This window comes from Sinocyclocheilus rhinocerous, unplaced genomic scaffold (assembly GCF_001515625.1).
Source record: "Sinocyclocheilus rhinocerous isolate Xijiao unplaced genomic scaffold, SAMN03320098_v1.1 scaffold781, whole genome shotgun sequence".
Taxonomy (NCBI): Eukaryota; Metazoa; Chordata; class Actinopteri; order Cypriniformes; family Cyprinidae; genus Sinocyclocheilus; species Sinocyclocheilus rhinocerous.
This window is the reverse complement of record NW_015658395.1, coordinates 615088-630807: the sequence shown is the minus strand read 5'-3', so window position 1 is coordinate 630807 and position 15720 is coordinate 615088. Positions and strand designations below refer to the sequence as shown.

The 15720-nt window shown below is 41.3% G+C and overlaps 1 protein-coding gene across 1 annotated transcript in view; it reads right to left on the bottom strand.

Annotated features, from left to right (window-relative positions):
* Nucleotides 1-14996, bottom strand: part of col9a2 (procollagen, type IX, alpha 2) — a 25864-nt gene extending 10868 nt beyond the window's left edge. The window contains exons 1-18 of the mRNA XM_016530419.1: nt 14689-14996; nt 13168-13242; nt 11963-11998; nt 11802-11864; nt 11119-11172; nt 10805-10840; nt 10572-10595; nt 10157-10210; nt 9883-9936; nt 9492-9542; nt 8142-8198; nt 7776-7829; nt 1830-1883; nt 1610-1663; nt 773-826; nt 626-679; nt 477-530; nt 334-387 (exon numbers count right to left, since the gene is read on the bottom strand). Coding sequence (XP_016385905.1) covers nt 334-387; nt 477-530; nt 626-679; nt 773-826; nt 1610-1663; nt 1830-1883; nt 7776-7829; nt 8142-8198; nt 9492-9542; nt 9883-9936; nt 10157-10210; nt 10572-10595; nt 10805-10840; nt 11119-11172; nt 11802-11864; nt 11963-11998; nt 13168-13242; nt 14689-14760 — 954 coding nt within the window. The 5' untranslated portion in view covers nt 14761-14996. The remainder of the gene's footprint in view (nt 1-333; nt 388-476; nt 531-625; nt 680-772; nt 827-1609; nt 1664-1829; nt 1884-7775; nt 7830-8141; nt 8199-9491; nt 9543-9882; nt 9937-10156; nt 10211-10571; nt 10596-10804; nt 10841-11118; nt 11173-11801; nt 11865-11962; nt 11999-13167; nt 13243-14688) is intronic.
* Nucleotides 14997-15720: the final 724 nt, after the last annotated feature.

Below are 15720 nucleotides of genomic sequence, written 5' to 3'. Positions count from 1 at the left end.
TTTCTATTTTCTTTTATTTCAGATAAAGTACATTTTATTTCAAGTGAAAAGTTTTTAGTTAACTATAATAACCCTGACTATTACTATTAGTAGTTATATATATATATATATTTTTTTTTTTTAGTAGTAGTAGTAGTAATTGGGTGTATAATAAGCAGGATCATGAACAGTTAACCAGTCATTGACATTGATAAAATAAATCCCTTCAGGATGAAAGAAGACTTGCTCACTCTGTCTAAATGTGCATTATACTTTACATATGTCATGTGTCTTCTTGAATAATGATGGCTGCTGTGGGAATTGATTTAAGAGCTGAAAAAGGGCCATCCATACCTTTATTCCTGGGATGCCAGGAGTACCATCTTTTCCATCAATTCCTGGAAGACCCTGACAATAAACATTAATCATAAGATTAAGAGCATAAATTTAAATGACGTATTTTAAATTACATTTAAATTAGCTAGCTTTTTACTTACGTTCTCTCCCTTCTTTCCGACCACTCCCTGAGGCCCTCGTATTCCACTCCCTCCCTACAAGAACAACAGCAAAAGTTTGATAAATTAACATGTAGAAGGACAAATTAATGAGGGGATGAATAGATGTGAATCATATTACTAATACTTACCATGTCGCCCTTGTCACCAGGCTCTCCAGGTGGTCCTTGGGGTCCCTCTTCACCCTGCATTGCACAGTAAGATTATTATTTTTAAGTTTTTTTTTTTTTTGTCTGTTATGAAAATGAAATGTATTCAAACAAGACTTGCAGACTTACAGGGCGTCCAGGGATGCCGATTGGTCCTAAAATTCCTTTATAACCACGTGGTCCCTGTCACAGAGTTTGTGAATCACTTTTAAGCTTTTACAGATTGTAAAACAAAGTTATACAAATTCAGTCAGTGGAGATTTGCTGTCCTACAAATGCAATTGAAGTTGTGCAATGTTTGTTTATGTTCCACTGGGTTTTTTCAGAATATAATAAAACATGCAAATCAACCCAATTCTGTGGGGAAGCTAAAATAAGCTATATGCACGTATATTTAAAACCGCCTGGCAAAATTATTGTCTCGTCTCACACACAAAGACTGTGTAATAAAGTTAGCCACAGATTTAATGGACCAAAACCGCCCAGTCTCAGTTACAGATATGCTAAATGTGTATTATTTATAGTCATGTCTTCAACCCTGCGACAGATCGACTGTTCCCCTGAGTTATTTTATTAATATTATTTATATACTATGATATTATGCAATTATCTTTTATTTTTTATAATTTCAGCCTTAATTTTAATTTTTAATAATTTTGTGGTTTTTAATATATCTGTTCAGCTTTAATTATTATTTTTTTATTTATTACTTCAGCTTAAACTTATTTTATTTCAGTTACATTTCTAATTAAGTTTTTTTTTACTGTAAGTTTTCCATGTAACATTTATATTTTATTTTATTACAGCTTATTTAAAAAAAAAACAGTTTTAGTTTCAATTAACAGTAGCAAAAGTGATGCTGTCACCTGCTATTTATCCCTTTATATATCTCCTCAGACCAGTCAAAATCATATTTAGGGTATCCATAAAGAGATAACGAGTAATATTTTAGAAACTATGACTCACCGTCTCGCCTTTGGGCCCCACCATTCCTGGATACCCTCTCAGACCCTGTGGACCCTAAAGTTATTGTGATAGAGAGAAGCAGATATTTTATTCCACAGGTGATCTCCTATAGGACCTTCATAAAAGGTACTGCTACAATTACTTGCCATGATGTAACAGCAACAGATGCTTAAATTATAAAATATCTAAAGTCAAACCAAAACAGAAATAAATACATTACTGGAGGGCCTGGTATTCCTTGTTCACCGGAGATGCCCACTTCACCCTTTACACCCTAAGGATGAGAATACAAGGATGAATCAGATACTTCCATTCTAAAGAAAAAATTGCCTACTTTTATTTTGGGATGTTATGTGGTTTGTCATTTTGATGTTTTTTTTTTGTTGTTGCTAATGTTATTTTTAATATATATATGACAATTTTGGTTATTCACTTCAGATATGTGAGTTCTGAATTTGATAATCAATCTTAATGTCAACACTTCCCAAAGACTTATAACTTGAGCTTGGACAGTCGTGCTCTGCATTATGGGTAAATCCGCTCTGTACCTGTAGTCCATTCTAATGTCCTTGTTGGGCTCATTAAGTCTGATTAATTCACAGCGCAGTAGCTTCTCAGTACCTGCCGGCCCCCTTTTTCCTTTCATCTGGGTCAATGTGTTCTGTCTCTGACTCACACTCAGATTAGAGGCAGTTATATGCCTTGAGGGGCTTCATTAACACACAATCCTGCACTGCTGATAGACGCTGTGCTAGGGGAGAGATGCTGGGGCACCTCAAAGCATGATCTGGATGCTTAATAATAAACATTGTTTATTTAACCTTACCAACCAATCAGTATGTTTTTTGTTCTCTGCATGTCACACACTATGATATGCGATTAATGAAGATTAAAGCTGTAAGGGGACTCATTTCATGTAATTTTATCATTCAGAAAGGTGCTCACATGCGCCCCTCTGTGGTTACACAGTGTACCATCTAGTTCCCTTTCAGTCGGTCACTCTCGACGTCATGTCAGGACTGACGAATGGGAATATCGTCAGAGAGAACAATCCACTTCGAGTGTAACTAAACGAGCCAATGGACATTGGCATGCTGAATTCATATCTGGCTGCCACACCCCGCAGCACGGGTATAAGAGCCGAGCGGTGGTGCATCACTACTGCTCTTCTCTTCGAGTGATTGCAGAAAGCGAGTACGGGCATTACGGCAGACAGCAGTGGTGGTCACGGTCTCACGGGAATCATCCGGCGTGCAGACAGCCACACCAGGAGTGTGCAGTGGCCAGCTCCCCTGCGAGCTTCAGCACTAAAAGAGCAATCCCTAAATAAGCAACACGGGTGATTGCGTCTTTTTAAAAATGTCTTATCACCCGTGCGTTTCTGGATGTGGTCGTTACCTGGCGCCTCAGGACAGTCACGATCGCTGCCTCACGTGTCTGGGCATTAAGCATACTGAGGAAGCATTCGTGGATGGTGCATGTTCTCTGTGTGGGGACATGACCATCTCGGAGTTGCATAAAAGACTCCGCTACATCAAACGTGGCGGAGTCCTTCTGCCTCTGCCGTGATCCAGCGTTCGTCCCGGCACCCAGGGTGTCGCTGCTTCCAGTGGAGTCAGAGGTGATTTGAGGATCATGGTGAGGGCTTCCCCCGAAGAAGTTCCTCACCCCTCAAGTGCTCCGCAGCCGGTGGAGCTGCCGGAGGTGCGCGCTGGGCCCTTTGCAGGACAGAGTGTACCGCCCGTATCCTTCAGTGCTCCCCCTGATGACCAGATGTCGATCGCTGCATCGGAGGGCGAGCTCTCTCTCTCTCCAGGGATGACGACTAGGCTGCGTTGCCCCCTTCGGGGAGAGTGGCGTTGCCAGAGTCAGACCCAGAGATGACGGCTATGCTTTCCCTGGCCGTCGAGAATGTCGGGCTCGTGTGGAATCCTCCACCGCATCCCGATCCTTCGAGGCTGGATGAGTGGTTCGTCAGTGGGGGTCGCGCTGAGAACTCTCAGCGCCCTCCACCGGTGCCATTCTTCCCGGAAGTGCATGACGAGCTCACGAGATCGTGGAAGGCACCTTTTACTGCCAGAAACAAATCGTGCAGCTCCTCCTCCCTCACCACCCTCGATGGCGGGGCCGCTTTGGGGTATACTGGCGTTCCCTCAGTGGAGCGGTCTGTGGCCATGCAACTGTGTCCCACGGCCGCTACCACTCTGCGGGGTGACCCATGTCTCCCCTCACGGGTCTGTAAGTATTCGTCAGGTCTAACTGGCAGTGCTTACAGAGCTTGTGGGGAAGCGGCCTCTACCCTTCACGCCATGGCGTTATTGCAGGTTCATCATGCCAAAGCCCTGAGGGCCCTGCACGAGGGTGGTCATGACTTGGCGGTTTTACATGAACTGAGTACTGAGACGGACCTCGCGCTCCGAGCGACGAAGGTAGCCACACAGTCTCTGGGTCATGCGATGTCCACCTTGGTGGTCCAGGAGCGCCATCTATGGCTGTGTCTGACCGATATGAAGGAGCATGATAAGGTGCAATTCTTGAATGCTCCCATATCACAGACCGGCCTTTTCTACCCTAGCAGTTCTCGACGGCGCAAAAAGCAGACTGAGGTGATCAAGCACATCATGCGCCGGAGAAAACCTGCTGCTTCTACTCCAGCCACAGCCCAGCCCGTCCAGGCCCCTGCCAAACCTGGCCGCAATCGCAAGTACAGTCCGGAGGAGGGCCGGGTGGAGAATCTTTTTTTTTTTTCGTTTTGTTTGTGTTCCGCCGCTGGCCCAGCAGCCAGCGGTACCCAAAACTTCAGAAAGAGAGCAGTTTCCTCAGTTTCTGGGTCCGAAGAGGAGGAGAGTGGTGGGCTGTGCATCACAGGATCACTTCTCTCCTCCTCTTTCGCCCAAGAGCACTCACTCTGCCCATTCGTGGAACCAGGTAGGTGCTGTGACACTCAAGACGGCTTCATGCCGTCACACGCCAGACTGTTACAAGCCTCAAGCCGGGGCCCTGCGTTCCCCCTCTCACGAGGAGGGATCAGGTGAGTGTTACACTTCACACCCAGACCCCGCCCTCTGCCGTCATAGGCATGGCCGTCACAGGTCCCGGGCCAGGCCGGGCCGGGCCGGGCCGCTGCCCCACTGCGGGTACGTCGGTGGCTCCGTTGGTTCCACTGGCACGGTCTCTCTGAGCCTGGTTAGCGCTCCCCAGCCATCTCGGTGGCTCCTGCGGACCATCAGACTCGGGCTACGCGATTCAATTCACCTGGAGTCCCCCCAAGTTCAGGGGCATCCGGTTCACATCAGTAAAAGCTGTCGATGCCCCTGTCTTGTGTGCGGAAATCGCAGTCCTGCTGGCAAAGGACACAATAGAGCCAGTCCCTCCAGCCGATATGAGGACGGGGTTTTACAGCCCTTACGTCATTGTGCCAAAGAAGAGCGGTGGGTTACGACCAATCTTGGCTCATACTCACACAGTCTCACGATCAGTTGTGTGCACACAGGGACGTGGTGCTCAGACACCTCAACCAGTTGGGTCTTCGGGTCAACTGGGAAAAGAGCAAACTCGTGCCAACACAGAGGATCTCTTTTCTCGGAATGGAGCTGGATTCGATCAACCAGACAATACTGCGACCGTTGCGTATATCATCCGGCAAGGCGGTTTGTGCTCCCGTTGCATGTCGCAACTCGCCCGCCACCTCCTCCTCTGGAGTCAGAAGCATCTGAGGTCCCTTTGTGCCATCCACATCCCAGGAGTGTTCAATCGGGCAGCTGACAAGCTGTCTTGAGCGGCACTTCCAGGGGAGTGGAGACTCCACCCCCAGGTGGTTCAGCTGATCTGGAGACGGTTCGAAGTTGCTCAGGTAGACCTGTTTGCATCTCCAGAAACCACCCACTGCCAGTGGTTCTACTCCCTCACCGAGGCAATGCTCGGCATGGATGCACTGGCACACAGCTGGCCCCGTGGCCTGCTCAAATATGCGTTCCCCCCAGTGAGCCTACTCACACAGATGCTGTGCAAGATCAGGGAGGACGAGGAGCAGGTCTTGTTAGAGGCTCCATATTGGCCCAACAGGACCTGCTTCCCGGAACTCATGCTCCTCGCGACAGCATCGCGAGTTGAAGTTTCTCTCCATGAAAACCCTACTCCTGACTGCATTGGCCTCGATCAAGAGGGTGGGGGACCTGCAGGCATTTTCGGTCAACAAATCGTGCCTTGAGTTTGGGCCGGCTGGCTCCAGTGCAACACTGAGACCCCAGCCCAGCTACGTGCCAAAGGTTCCTACCACTCCCTTCAGGGACCAGGTGGTGAACCTGCAAGTACTGCCCCTGGAGGAGGCAGACCTAGCCCTAGCTTTGCTCTGTCCTGTATGTGCACTGCGACAGTACGTGGATAGAACTCAGAGCTTTAGGACCTCAGAGTAGCTCTTTGTCTGTTACGGAGAACAGCAGAAGGGGAAAGCTGTCTCCAAGCAGAGGATGGCCCACTGGATAGTGGATGCCATCACCTTGGCCTATGAGGCACAAGGTGTGCCCTGCCCACTCAGGCTGCATGCTCACTCCACTAGGGGTGTCGCATCATCTTGTGCGCTGGCTCGTGGTGCCTCGCAAGCAGATATTTGTAGAGCTGTGGGCTGAGCGACTCCTAACCGGTTTCCTCTTGTGTTCTCACCTCAAACGAGTAGTGGCACTGAGAGGCCCGGTTCAGAGTCAGCTTGCGGCATCCATAACGCCTAGTTCTCCAGAGAGTTCCCTAACCAGGCAAACCCTGTCGTGTCATCCAGCACTCCGGAGGCCGGACGTGGTGGAGCGTCCAGCGCCAGGCCTTTCATCCAATGAATTCCTGAAACCTGGTGTGAGGCTAGTGCCCATATGAGTGACCCTGTTGGGATCCCATATGTGTATGTCCACGGTACAGTTACTAGGGCCGTGTTTCCCCTGGCAGGCTATGCTCTGCCGTCTCTAGATGATGCAGCCTGAGCCATTCTCAGAGACTTCCATGTGCAATAGGACCCTTTTGGGTTACTCCACATGAGTAAATGTCACTCACCCCCCTCTGGGAGGAGGTGACTCCACAGCATGCCTCTTCCAAGTAGGAAGGGCACGCTTTCCCAGTGTTATCCAAGTCCTACTGTTTGGGTTGCTCGAGGAACAGCAGTAGTCGACCTTCTCTGTGTAGAGCACGGTCCTATCGTCTGCCTTATAGGAAGATTCAGGAGGCCTACACAGGGCACTGAAGGGGACAATACCTGTGGCACGTTGGTAGGGATTCCCATTCATCTGTCCCGACGTGATGTCGAGAGTGACTGACTGAAAGGGAATGTCTCGGTTACATGTGTAACCCTTGTTCCCTGAAGGAGGGAACGGAGACGCCACATCCCGTCGCCACAGTTGCTGTACCACTGCTGAGCTGCCAGGTCACCGGCTCAGCTCCTCAGCGAAAACATGAATGAATGTGGTGCACCTGCTGCCTCTTATACCCGCGCTGCAGGGTGTGGCAGCCAGATGCGAATTCCGCATGCCAATGTCCATTGGCTCATTTAGTTACACTCAAAGTGGATTGGTCTCTCTGGCAAGATTCCCATTCGTCGGTCCCGACGTGACGTCTCCGTTCCCTCCTTCAGGGAACAAGGGTTACACATGTAACCGAGACGTTCTCTGTGCATGGCTATTACAAGAATAGAACAATCACAATGTTTAGTATGAAGTCAGGCCAACAAAATAACAAAAGGATGTTCAAATTAACATTTTTAATTTACATATTATTATTATTATTATTATTAATAATAATTATGTTGTGGTAACAATTTACAATAAGGTTCCATTAGTTAACATCAGTTAATGTATTGACTAATAATAACCAACAATGAGCATTTGATTTGTTACAGTATTTCTTAATCTTTGTTAATTTTATTTAATAAGACTATACATTTTCATTGTTTGTTAATGCTAACTCAGGTTCATTAAGCAATATTAACCAATACAACTTTTGTTTTTAATAATGTATTAGTTAATGTTAAAATTGCATTAGGATTAATGCATTAGAAGCATATTGTTAGTTCATGTTAGCTAGTGTAGTTAAGCAATATTATGAAATGGAAAATTATTGTAAAGTGTAATTATTATTATTATTATTATTATTATTATTACAAACATCATCATAAAGAAAAACATACCACTTTTCCGATGCTTCCTGGATCTCCCAATACCCCAGCGCGACCTTTATGTCCCTGTGAGAAAAATAATTGCATGATGAGTCATTAAATTCTGCCATTTTGTGAAATGTTTTAGAAATGCTGATTGGTCAATCCATTATTTCATGTACACAACTATGATGCAAAACACTTGTGCAGTCATAATGGAAGAACTTGCTTAAGTAACATTTTAATCTTTATTTATTTATTTATTTTTTGCCTATTTTGTGAATGCAGTCATGGGGAAAGTGGTTGCAGGCCTTTGAAATGACCTTTAACCATAGGCTTGAGTCACATTAATTCACAACAAAGAAATTTGAGAAAAATATAAAATGTTAAATTACTGACCTTCACTCCCTGTAGGCCCTGAGGACCTTTCGGCCCAGGTGGACAGTTGGTTGGACACTAGAACACAAATCAGCAACATCGGATTAAAAAAGTGCAACATTCCAGATCACACAGGCTAAACAATCACTGTCAGATCTGTTTAGCTGAGTGAAAAAGTCCTTGGATTTTTTTTTTTTTTACTAGATCTCAGACCACCGGCCCTCTAATTACAGTAAATGGATGATAAGGATTGATCCAGACAGAACAGGGCTCCAGCTGGGCGCTACAGGCCAGAGGAGAAGCAGTCAACCAGACTGCCACGTGATCCCCCAGGAAACGGACTCCTGGCAGACTGGCTGCAGATCACAGCCCTGGTACCCACTCTCCTTCTTGATCCAGAGAGGTGCTAATGGGCAGAAGCCTTTGATGGCACCCATTTAATGAAGCTCATTAGGAAAATCTATGAACACTGAGATCAATAAGGGGTGTGTAAGGTCTAACAGGGCAAACTCTGAGAGAAACCAAATACAGAGAAGGGCTGGTTCTGAGAGGACAAATATAAAAAGAAAGCCAAGTAGAAGGATTTAATGAATAAATATGAGCAGTTTGGAAGATAAGTAATAAACAGTGTAGGACTGATTTATTTATTTTTTTATCAACTTTACAACCACATTCTCAACAAATGTTTTTTTTTTAAATAATATTTTCAAACTTAATCCAAACTTATTATACTGTATATTGTGTTTTATACTTTATGCATAAAAAAAGTTTAAGAATTGTTCTCCCCTTTTTTTCAGGGAAAAAAATACTATAAATATGAAATATTAAAATATATAGAAATATTATCATCCTATCATATTCAGAAGTAAAAGCATCGTATTGTTTTATGGATTTTTATTATCATCTTAACATGTTCATAAGTAAATGCATCTTATTTTAAGGATGTTTATATGTTTTTACTGGAAAAAAGTAAAACGATTTGAGGGATTTCAAGGATTTTTTTTTTTTTTTCAAATTTATTTTTACTGGGAAAAAATAACAAGTGAAAAAGACTAATTAAAATGCATTAAGAAGTTATTTTCAATAGTTTTATTTGGTAGTCCTACAGTTTGCAAATTTGTACAATGCTGCTGTTTAATCATGTGCAGATGATTTATTCCCTTATAAAATTGTATCTCCAAATACTATTATTTATTTATTTATTTATTTATTGCATGAAATCAAATGTTAGAATTCTTTTTCAAGCTGGCTAATGTGGGTTACTTAAGGCTTTAATATTTGTTTTTCTTTTCTTTTCTTTTCTTTTCCAGAAATATACTTTGGAATTCAGCTGCGACACATCCTAGTTTGGGAGTGAAACTATCAGCTTACCTGGAAGTCAGCACTGCCTTCCTCTACACCCAAAAACTTTCCTGGTGGACCCTGAAAATGACACAAAAAAATTAGATAAGGAAAACTGAGAAAGATTATATAAATGCAGGTGCCTGGGAAGAAAAAGCTATGTTTGGAGAGTTTATTATGAAGTAATATGGTTCTGAAGCAGATCCCAAATGGATGCCTTCAAATGAAATGAAATAAAGCAGAAAATGAAATAAAACGTACGCCCAGAATTGCAGAAGTTATGAGATGAGATGTCATTTTACACTGTCCTGACGCTGATTTATTATCAGCCCTACAGCTTTATACAGAGAATTGGATTTTGTGGTTTGACTTGAGAAGACTACATTTCAAAGTGAAGTAAACGAAACATTCTGTGACTTACTGGCTTTCCTGGAGGTCCGGTTAATCCTGGAGCTCCAGGACTTCCCATGTCACCCTATGGGATGAGAGGTTTGAGTGCAAGGAGGCATCAATTCAGTGATCCTTTTAATTACAATGGTTTGCTGAGGGAAATTTTGCCCATTTTTTTTACAATTAAAAATATCCAAAACTACAGTCTTAGCTAGTAACTAAGGTTAAGTATGAACAGCATTCTTAACCATGAAAGATTTATATACTGTCATGTTATTATGAAAATATATTTGAGTGAGACCCACCTTTGGCCCAGTAGTCCCAATTTGTCCAGGAAGCCCAATGGGGCCTGCTGCTCCCTGTAATGAGATAATGAACAGTGAAATGAGATACTTGTTTATTCATCTAATACACTAATAAGGGTATGCTGTCGTATCTAAGAACAGACAAAACCTCAGTGGGCTAAGATCTTATAAGGATTCAAAAGGTTTTGTAATGATTGCCCTGCAAAAGCCTTTAGTAGATGCAAAATGTTTTTAAGCAAACAGATAAAGTGCACCAATCATTCTCACTGAAACAGCATGGGAGAAAAACAAATCAATTTGGTTTTATATAACCAGCCATCAGTGCTTGGGCCCTAAATAAAAGAAGTGCAATAGGAAGGAAAGGCAAAGGAAGCAAATTAAGGAAGAAAAATAGATTATGAACTGGGTTACTTACAGGAAGTCCAGGCAGTCCAGGTCCCTGAAGGTAAAAAGAAAACATTATTAGCAACAGATCTTGAATATAGTCCATTAATACTGGAATACAGTATATTGCATCTATAGAAATACTCAAATTTTGCTATTTTTGTACTACAACATCAACTGTTGAACAGCAGGAGTAACTGCACGTGGTGGTCTTACACCATTATCTTTTGTTCAACAAATTCATAACATATTTTTTATACTTACCGGTCGCCCTTGTGATCCACCAGGCCCTGGCTGACCCTGTGAAAATCAATAAAACATAATGTGAAATTAGATGCATTCCATTCTTAATACACTTTTAGAAAAACAATGACAATGAAAAGATTATATGTTATTCATAATATTCTCAATATGCAGACATGATATTCATAATATTGTTTTCGAATGTTGTCCTCTATTATCATTTGTTAAACATTAACTGATAAGTTATGTATGTTTGTTGGCCAAATGATGATCCGCATGAATATACAATGTGTGCACTCTGCATCCATAAAGAAAAGAAAATATTATTTCCTGACCTTTGGTCCAGGATTACCACGAGGGCCCCTCTCACCCTTAGCCCCAATCAAACCCTGGAGACAGAGAAAAACAAGCCTTCTGAATCATACTCGGGCAGTAATTATTTATACGGAATCATTCACTGGGTCATGTTAACACCTCTAAGGTGATGAGAAGAGTCATTTATAAGCAGAACCTTTACAGTAATATGTGAAGATCCATGTGCATATTCTCATTCCGTACCAAAACATTTTAAAAATACATAGATAGTTCCTCAGATTCACAATCTAGTGGGAGAAAAAAAAAACAGGGATTGGCATTCCAGAGCAGATTAACCAAAAAAAATCCTATTAGGAATGTTTGCTTCCTAGCATGTGACTGAGAAAGTCTAGGACTAACATTTCCTTTCTCAGTCTCATGCCAGCCCTTCAGAGTGGAGGTGTGAATAACCTTCACCAGAACATGATTTCAAATGCCATTGTTCATTATAAAACAAATGTAATTATTCAAAATGTTGAATAATTCAAGTTTTGCTTTGTTTTTAATTAAATGAGAATTCGAGGAGGCTGAAATGTGCATAATTATTCACCTCCAAATGACAATCTTAGGAAGAAATTGTTTTTTCACCCCAACTAAATTATGACTGATCTATAACCTCATGAAAGTCCATAACTGTAATTCATTAATTGTAGGTGTCACTTACATCAATGCCATCCTCCCCTGGAGATCCATCAGGACCAGACTCACCTGACTCTCCCTTTTGACCCTGTAAAGTGGTTCACACATGACAAACACTCGGTTATTTGAGTATGACTTCTGAATGGTAGTGTAAATATATAAATATCAGCTGTGGTTACTACTTACTGCTGGTCCAGGAGGTCCAGGAGGACCCTTTTCACCCTGTAAATCGGAGAAAAAACATGAGCAATGAGAACTGGGAGAGAGCAGACAGTGCCAATATAAAATATGGGGACAAATCACTAACAGCAAAATAATAATAAATTCTCATGGCCTCTGCTAAATGTAGCATGTTAGCATAGGTCTATAGTAGTCAACATTTGAAGTGGATCAAAAAAGTTCATCAAAGTTGTCCTAAGACAAGAACGCATTTTGGTTTTAGGTTTTAGGACAACTTTGATGAAAGGTTTGGATCCAGTTCAAATGTTGACTACTGTATATGCTATTAATATGTCAAAGAAATATGTAAAAATAAAATGTAAAAAAAAATGATACATATAACTCCACCAACAAACAAGCTTCTTCTCCACCCTGACCTCTTTATAAGGTCAGATTTACAGTATTTTGAGCAGTGCTGTCAAACGATTAATCGCATCCAAAATAAACGTTTTTGTTTACATAATATATGTATGTGTACTGTGTATATTTATTATGTATATATAAACACACACACATAGAGTATGTTTTTTTTTATATATATATTTACATGTATATACATTTATATATTTATATTCTCATATTTTATATTATACATAAATATATATAATATATAAACATAACATATATTTTTAAATATATACATGCATGTGTTTGTATTTATATATACATAATAAATATACACATTACACATATAAACAAAAACTTATTTTGGATGCGATTAATCGCGATTAATCGTTTGACAGCACTAATTTTGAGTTTGTGTCAGAATTCTATATACAATAACCACTATAAGAATGTGTTGATGAATATATGTATGCATTTATCACTATTTATGACCACAAAATCTAAATATCCTGAAATAATAGAGCTTATGGAGGAACATGGGGATCCTCTTTCTGTTTTTGATATGCAATGGATCAGTCAGGCCTGTTTATCCTGCTGAGTGTCTTTATACTGGATCCAGCCTAGGCCACAACTGTATCAAATAACCAACATCTAGTAGCACTCTCTCAGTATGGGAAAGAGGCAACCTCTAACAGAACCTTTTTGTGTGATTATTTGTATTTCTTGCGCTCTCTGTTGGCAAGATTTTGGTAGTGCAGATGAATACCACAATGCCTGTCTTTGTACCAGCTCAACCTGTGGTGCAGCCAGGCGGCTCCAATACTCACATCAATGCCGTCGGCACCAGGAGTTCCAGCGGGGCCAGGGGGACCAGTGGGGCCCTGCTGTCCGGGTGGACCGGTCTAAAATAAAACACATTAATACAGTTTCAGTTTAATCCTTACTAAAGGCTGTTTACTGATATGCACTGACAGATGCTTCTAAACAGCATTCTATATTTAACTTCCACATAACTAGCCAAATGTATGCAATTTATTCTAAAATGTTATGTTAAGAATTAATTCATGTTGTCATATTATTAATTCATATTCATATGGTAATTAGCTGCATTTCTGGCAATTTACATAATTAGGTCAATTCCTCTAGCATGCAAGTCTTAGTGTGGATAATAAACAAACAAATACAGCCTATATTGTTTGATAATGCTTGTTGTGACCTCAGACTAGTATTATTGTACTATTATTTATAATACTATAATAGTATTTATTAATATTTTGATATATTAGCTTTTTAATTTAAGTTTTGAGTAATTTTTTGCATGCTTTTGTTTACGTGATTTTTTTTAGTTAGTCTTAGTTTTTCGTTTCAGTTAGTCTTAGTTGCTTAGGCCACATTTTTTTACATTTTTGTTTAGGTTTTATTAAGTGAAGGTTTTATTTCATTTCAGCTTTATTTCAATTACTCAAAAAGACTTTTATTAGTTTTAGTTAACGATAAGAACACTGCCTCAGACATATTTACATGCTCAAATTTGATAGACAGAACAAGGTTTATGATGAAAAATAAATGAAAAGCAGAGGCTGTGCAATCAGGGTATCCGGGGTGGGAAAAGAGAGGCTGGGAATGTTTACACAGACCCTCCCCCATTCAGCATCAAAGATACATCTGTTTTTCAATGCATTATTTGATAAGGTGGTAGACTCAAAATGAATGCACATTCATTTAATCTATTGCATTTTATTCATATGAGCTGCATGCAAGCATTGGGCTGAGGTGGTCCTTCTAAATCTGACAAGTATGTGTTATTCTGCTGAGAACAGTTTCAGGTTCTGTCTGTTTGAATAGCAGCTTCTGGTATTTTCAATGGCCTCATTGTAGTCTCTCCTTTTCTACCTTCTCCTCTCTCTGTTTATCTGTCTCATGTTCACTTTCAGCTTCATATGTTATTCAGCAGCTTTCCATTTATTCATTTCATTTACTGAACTGAATCGTTTAAGCGTTCAGAATCAAAAGATAACACTGACTGAAGATAGTCTATTGCTAAATACCAGGCCTCTTGTATCTGCATGTTGTAGAAATCAATATTATCCACTTGGGTAAACTTTCAGAAGATCAGAAAAACTCAAAAGTCTTGCAACTTTGAGGATCAAAAGGTAATCTACCAAACTATTGAACCAATTACACGAATTCCATCAAAATGAACTTTATCTATTGGCATTTTGACTGGCAATCCAGTCCAATCCACATTGAATCACATCTCAATCCATAAAATGTTCTCCCAGATGCATGATCTCATTCTCAAGATCATCCAGCACCAAGAAAAAGTAGATAACCGCAGCCAAACTCACCACTTGTGATAAGGCCAAGCAGAGCACCTGCAACAGGACCAGGCTTCTGAAGATGATGAAGAATCTATCCATGGTGAAGAATCGCTATTCAAAAACCAATCGTCCCAGCGGTTCCTCCAAACCTTGCCACCCTCTCTCCTGGCTTCTCAGCCCAGGTTGGTGGATCCAGGGAAAAGAAAGGTGTGTGTATGTGAGTGTGCGCGCTGCCCAGGACAGGGAAGAAAAACACAGTGGCAGGGACCTGAGGGGAGGAATGAGAGAGGTGTAACCCAGCCCTACAGCCAGCCCCTGAGAACTCAGGGAGCTCAGAGAACCCAACGCACTGAGGACTGGACAGACCTGAGAAGCCATCACACGCGCAGGAGGCGGAGACTTCTGATGATTGTCCATGCATCCAACAGAGCTCCAGAAAGCTAACTGGACACAGCTGCATTTGCGTGTTTCTCACGAGCCCATTACTGAATACCTCAATTGATTGTTGAATATGTACGCTGGACATCCAGTCGTTGACTTAGTGTACAGTCAGTGGAGCTTCTGGACACTGGAATGTTTGTTTCTGAGGCTATATAAACAGATACTCAGATCTGTACTAGGACGTTTAGACATGCAGCCACAAAATGTACAATACAAGCAACTTTTCCTAGGCATTTTTGCATATGACATTACATATGCATATGAAATTACATGACATATGCATATGACCAGCTGAACTCAAGGTGATTTTTTTTTTTATACTTTATTTAGTTTTGTGATTGCTGTGTAAAGTCAGTTCCCAACTGGCATACTAGCAGTGGTCCACAAAGTCTAATGACAAGAAAATGTCCAAAAATCAACATAATTTTGTCAGTTGTAAACATTATAGGTAAGATTTGTCACACTTTTTTACTAGCGAATATTTCTCGGGGTGGATTTATAAAAAAAAAAAAAATCTAAAATAAATATACAGTATGTTTATATTACAGGTCAAACACATGACATTTTGTGTGCTATTTTAGTATTACTAATATACTAACATAGTATTTATTAATATTT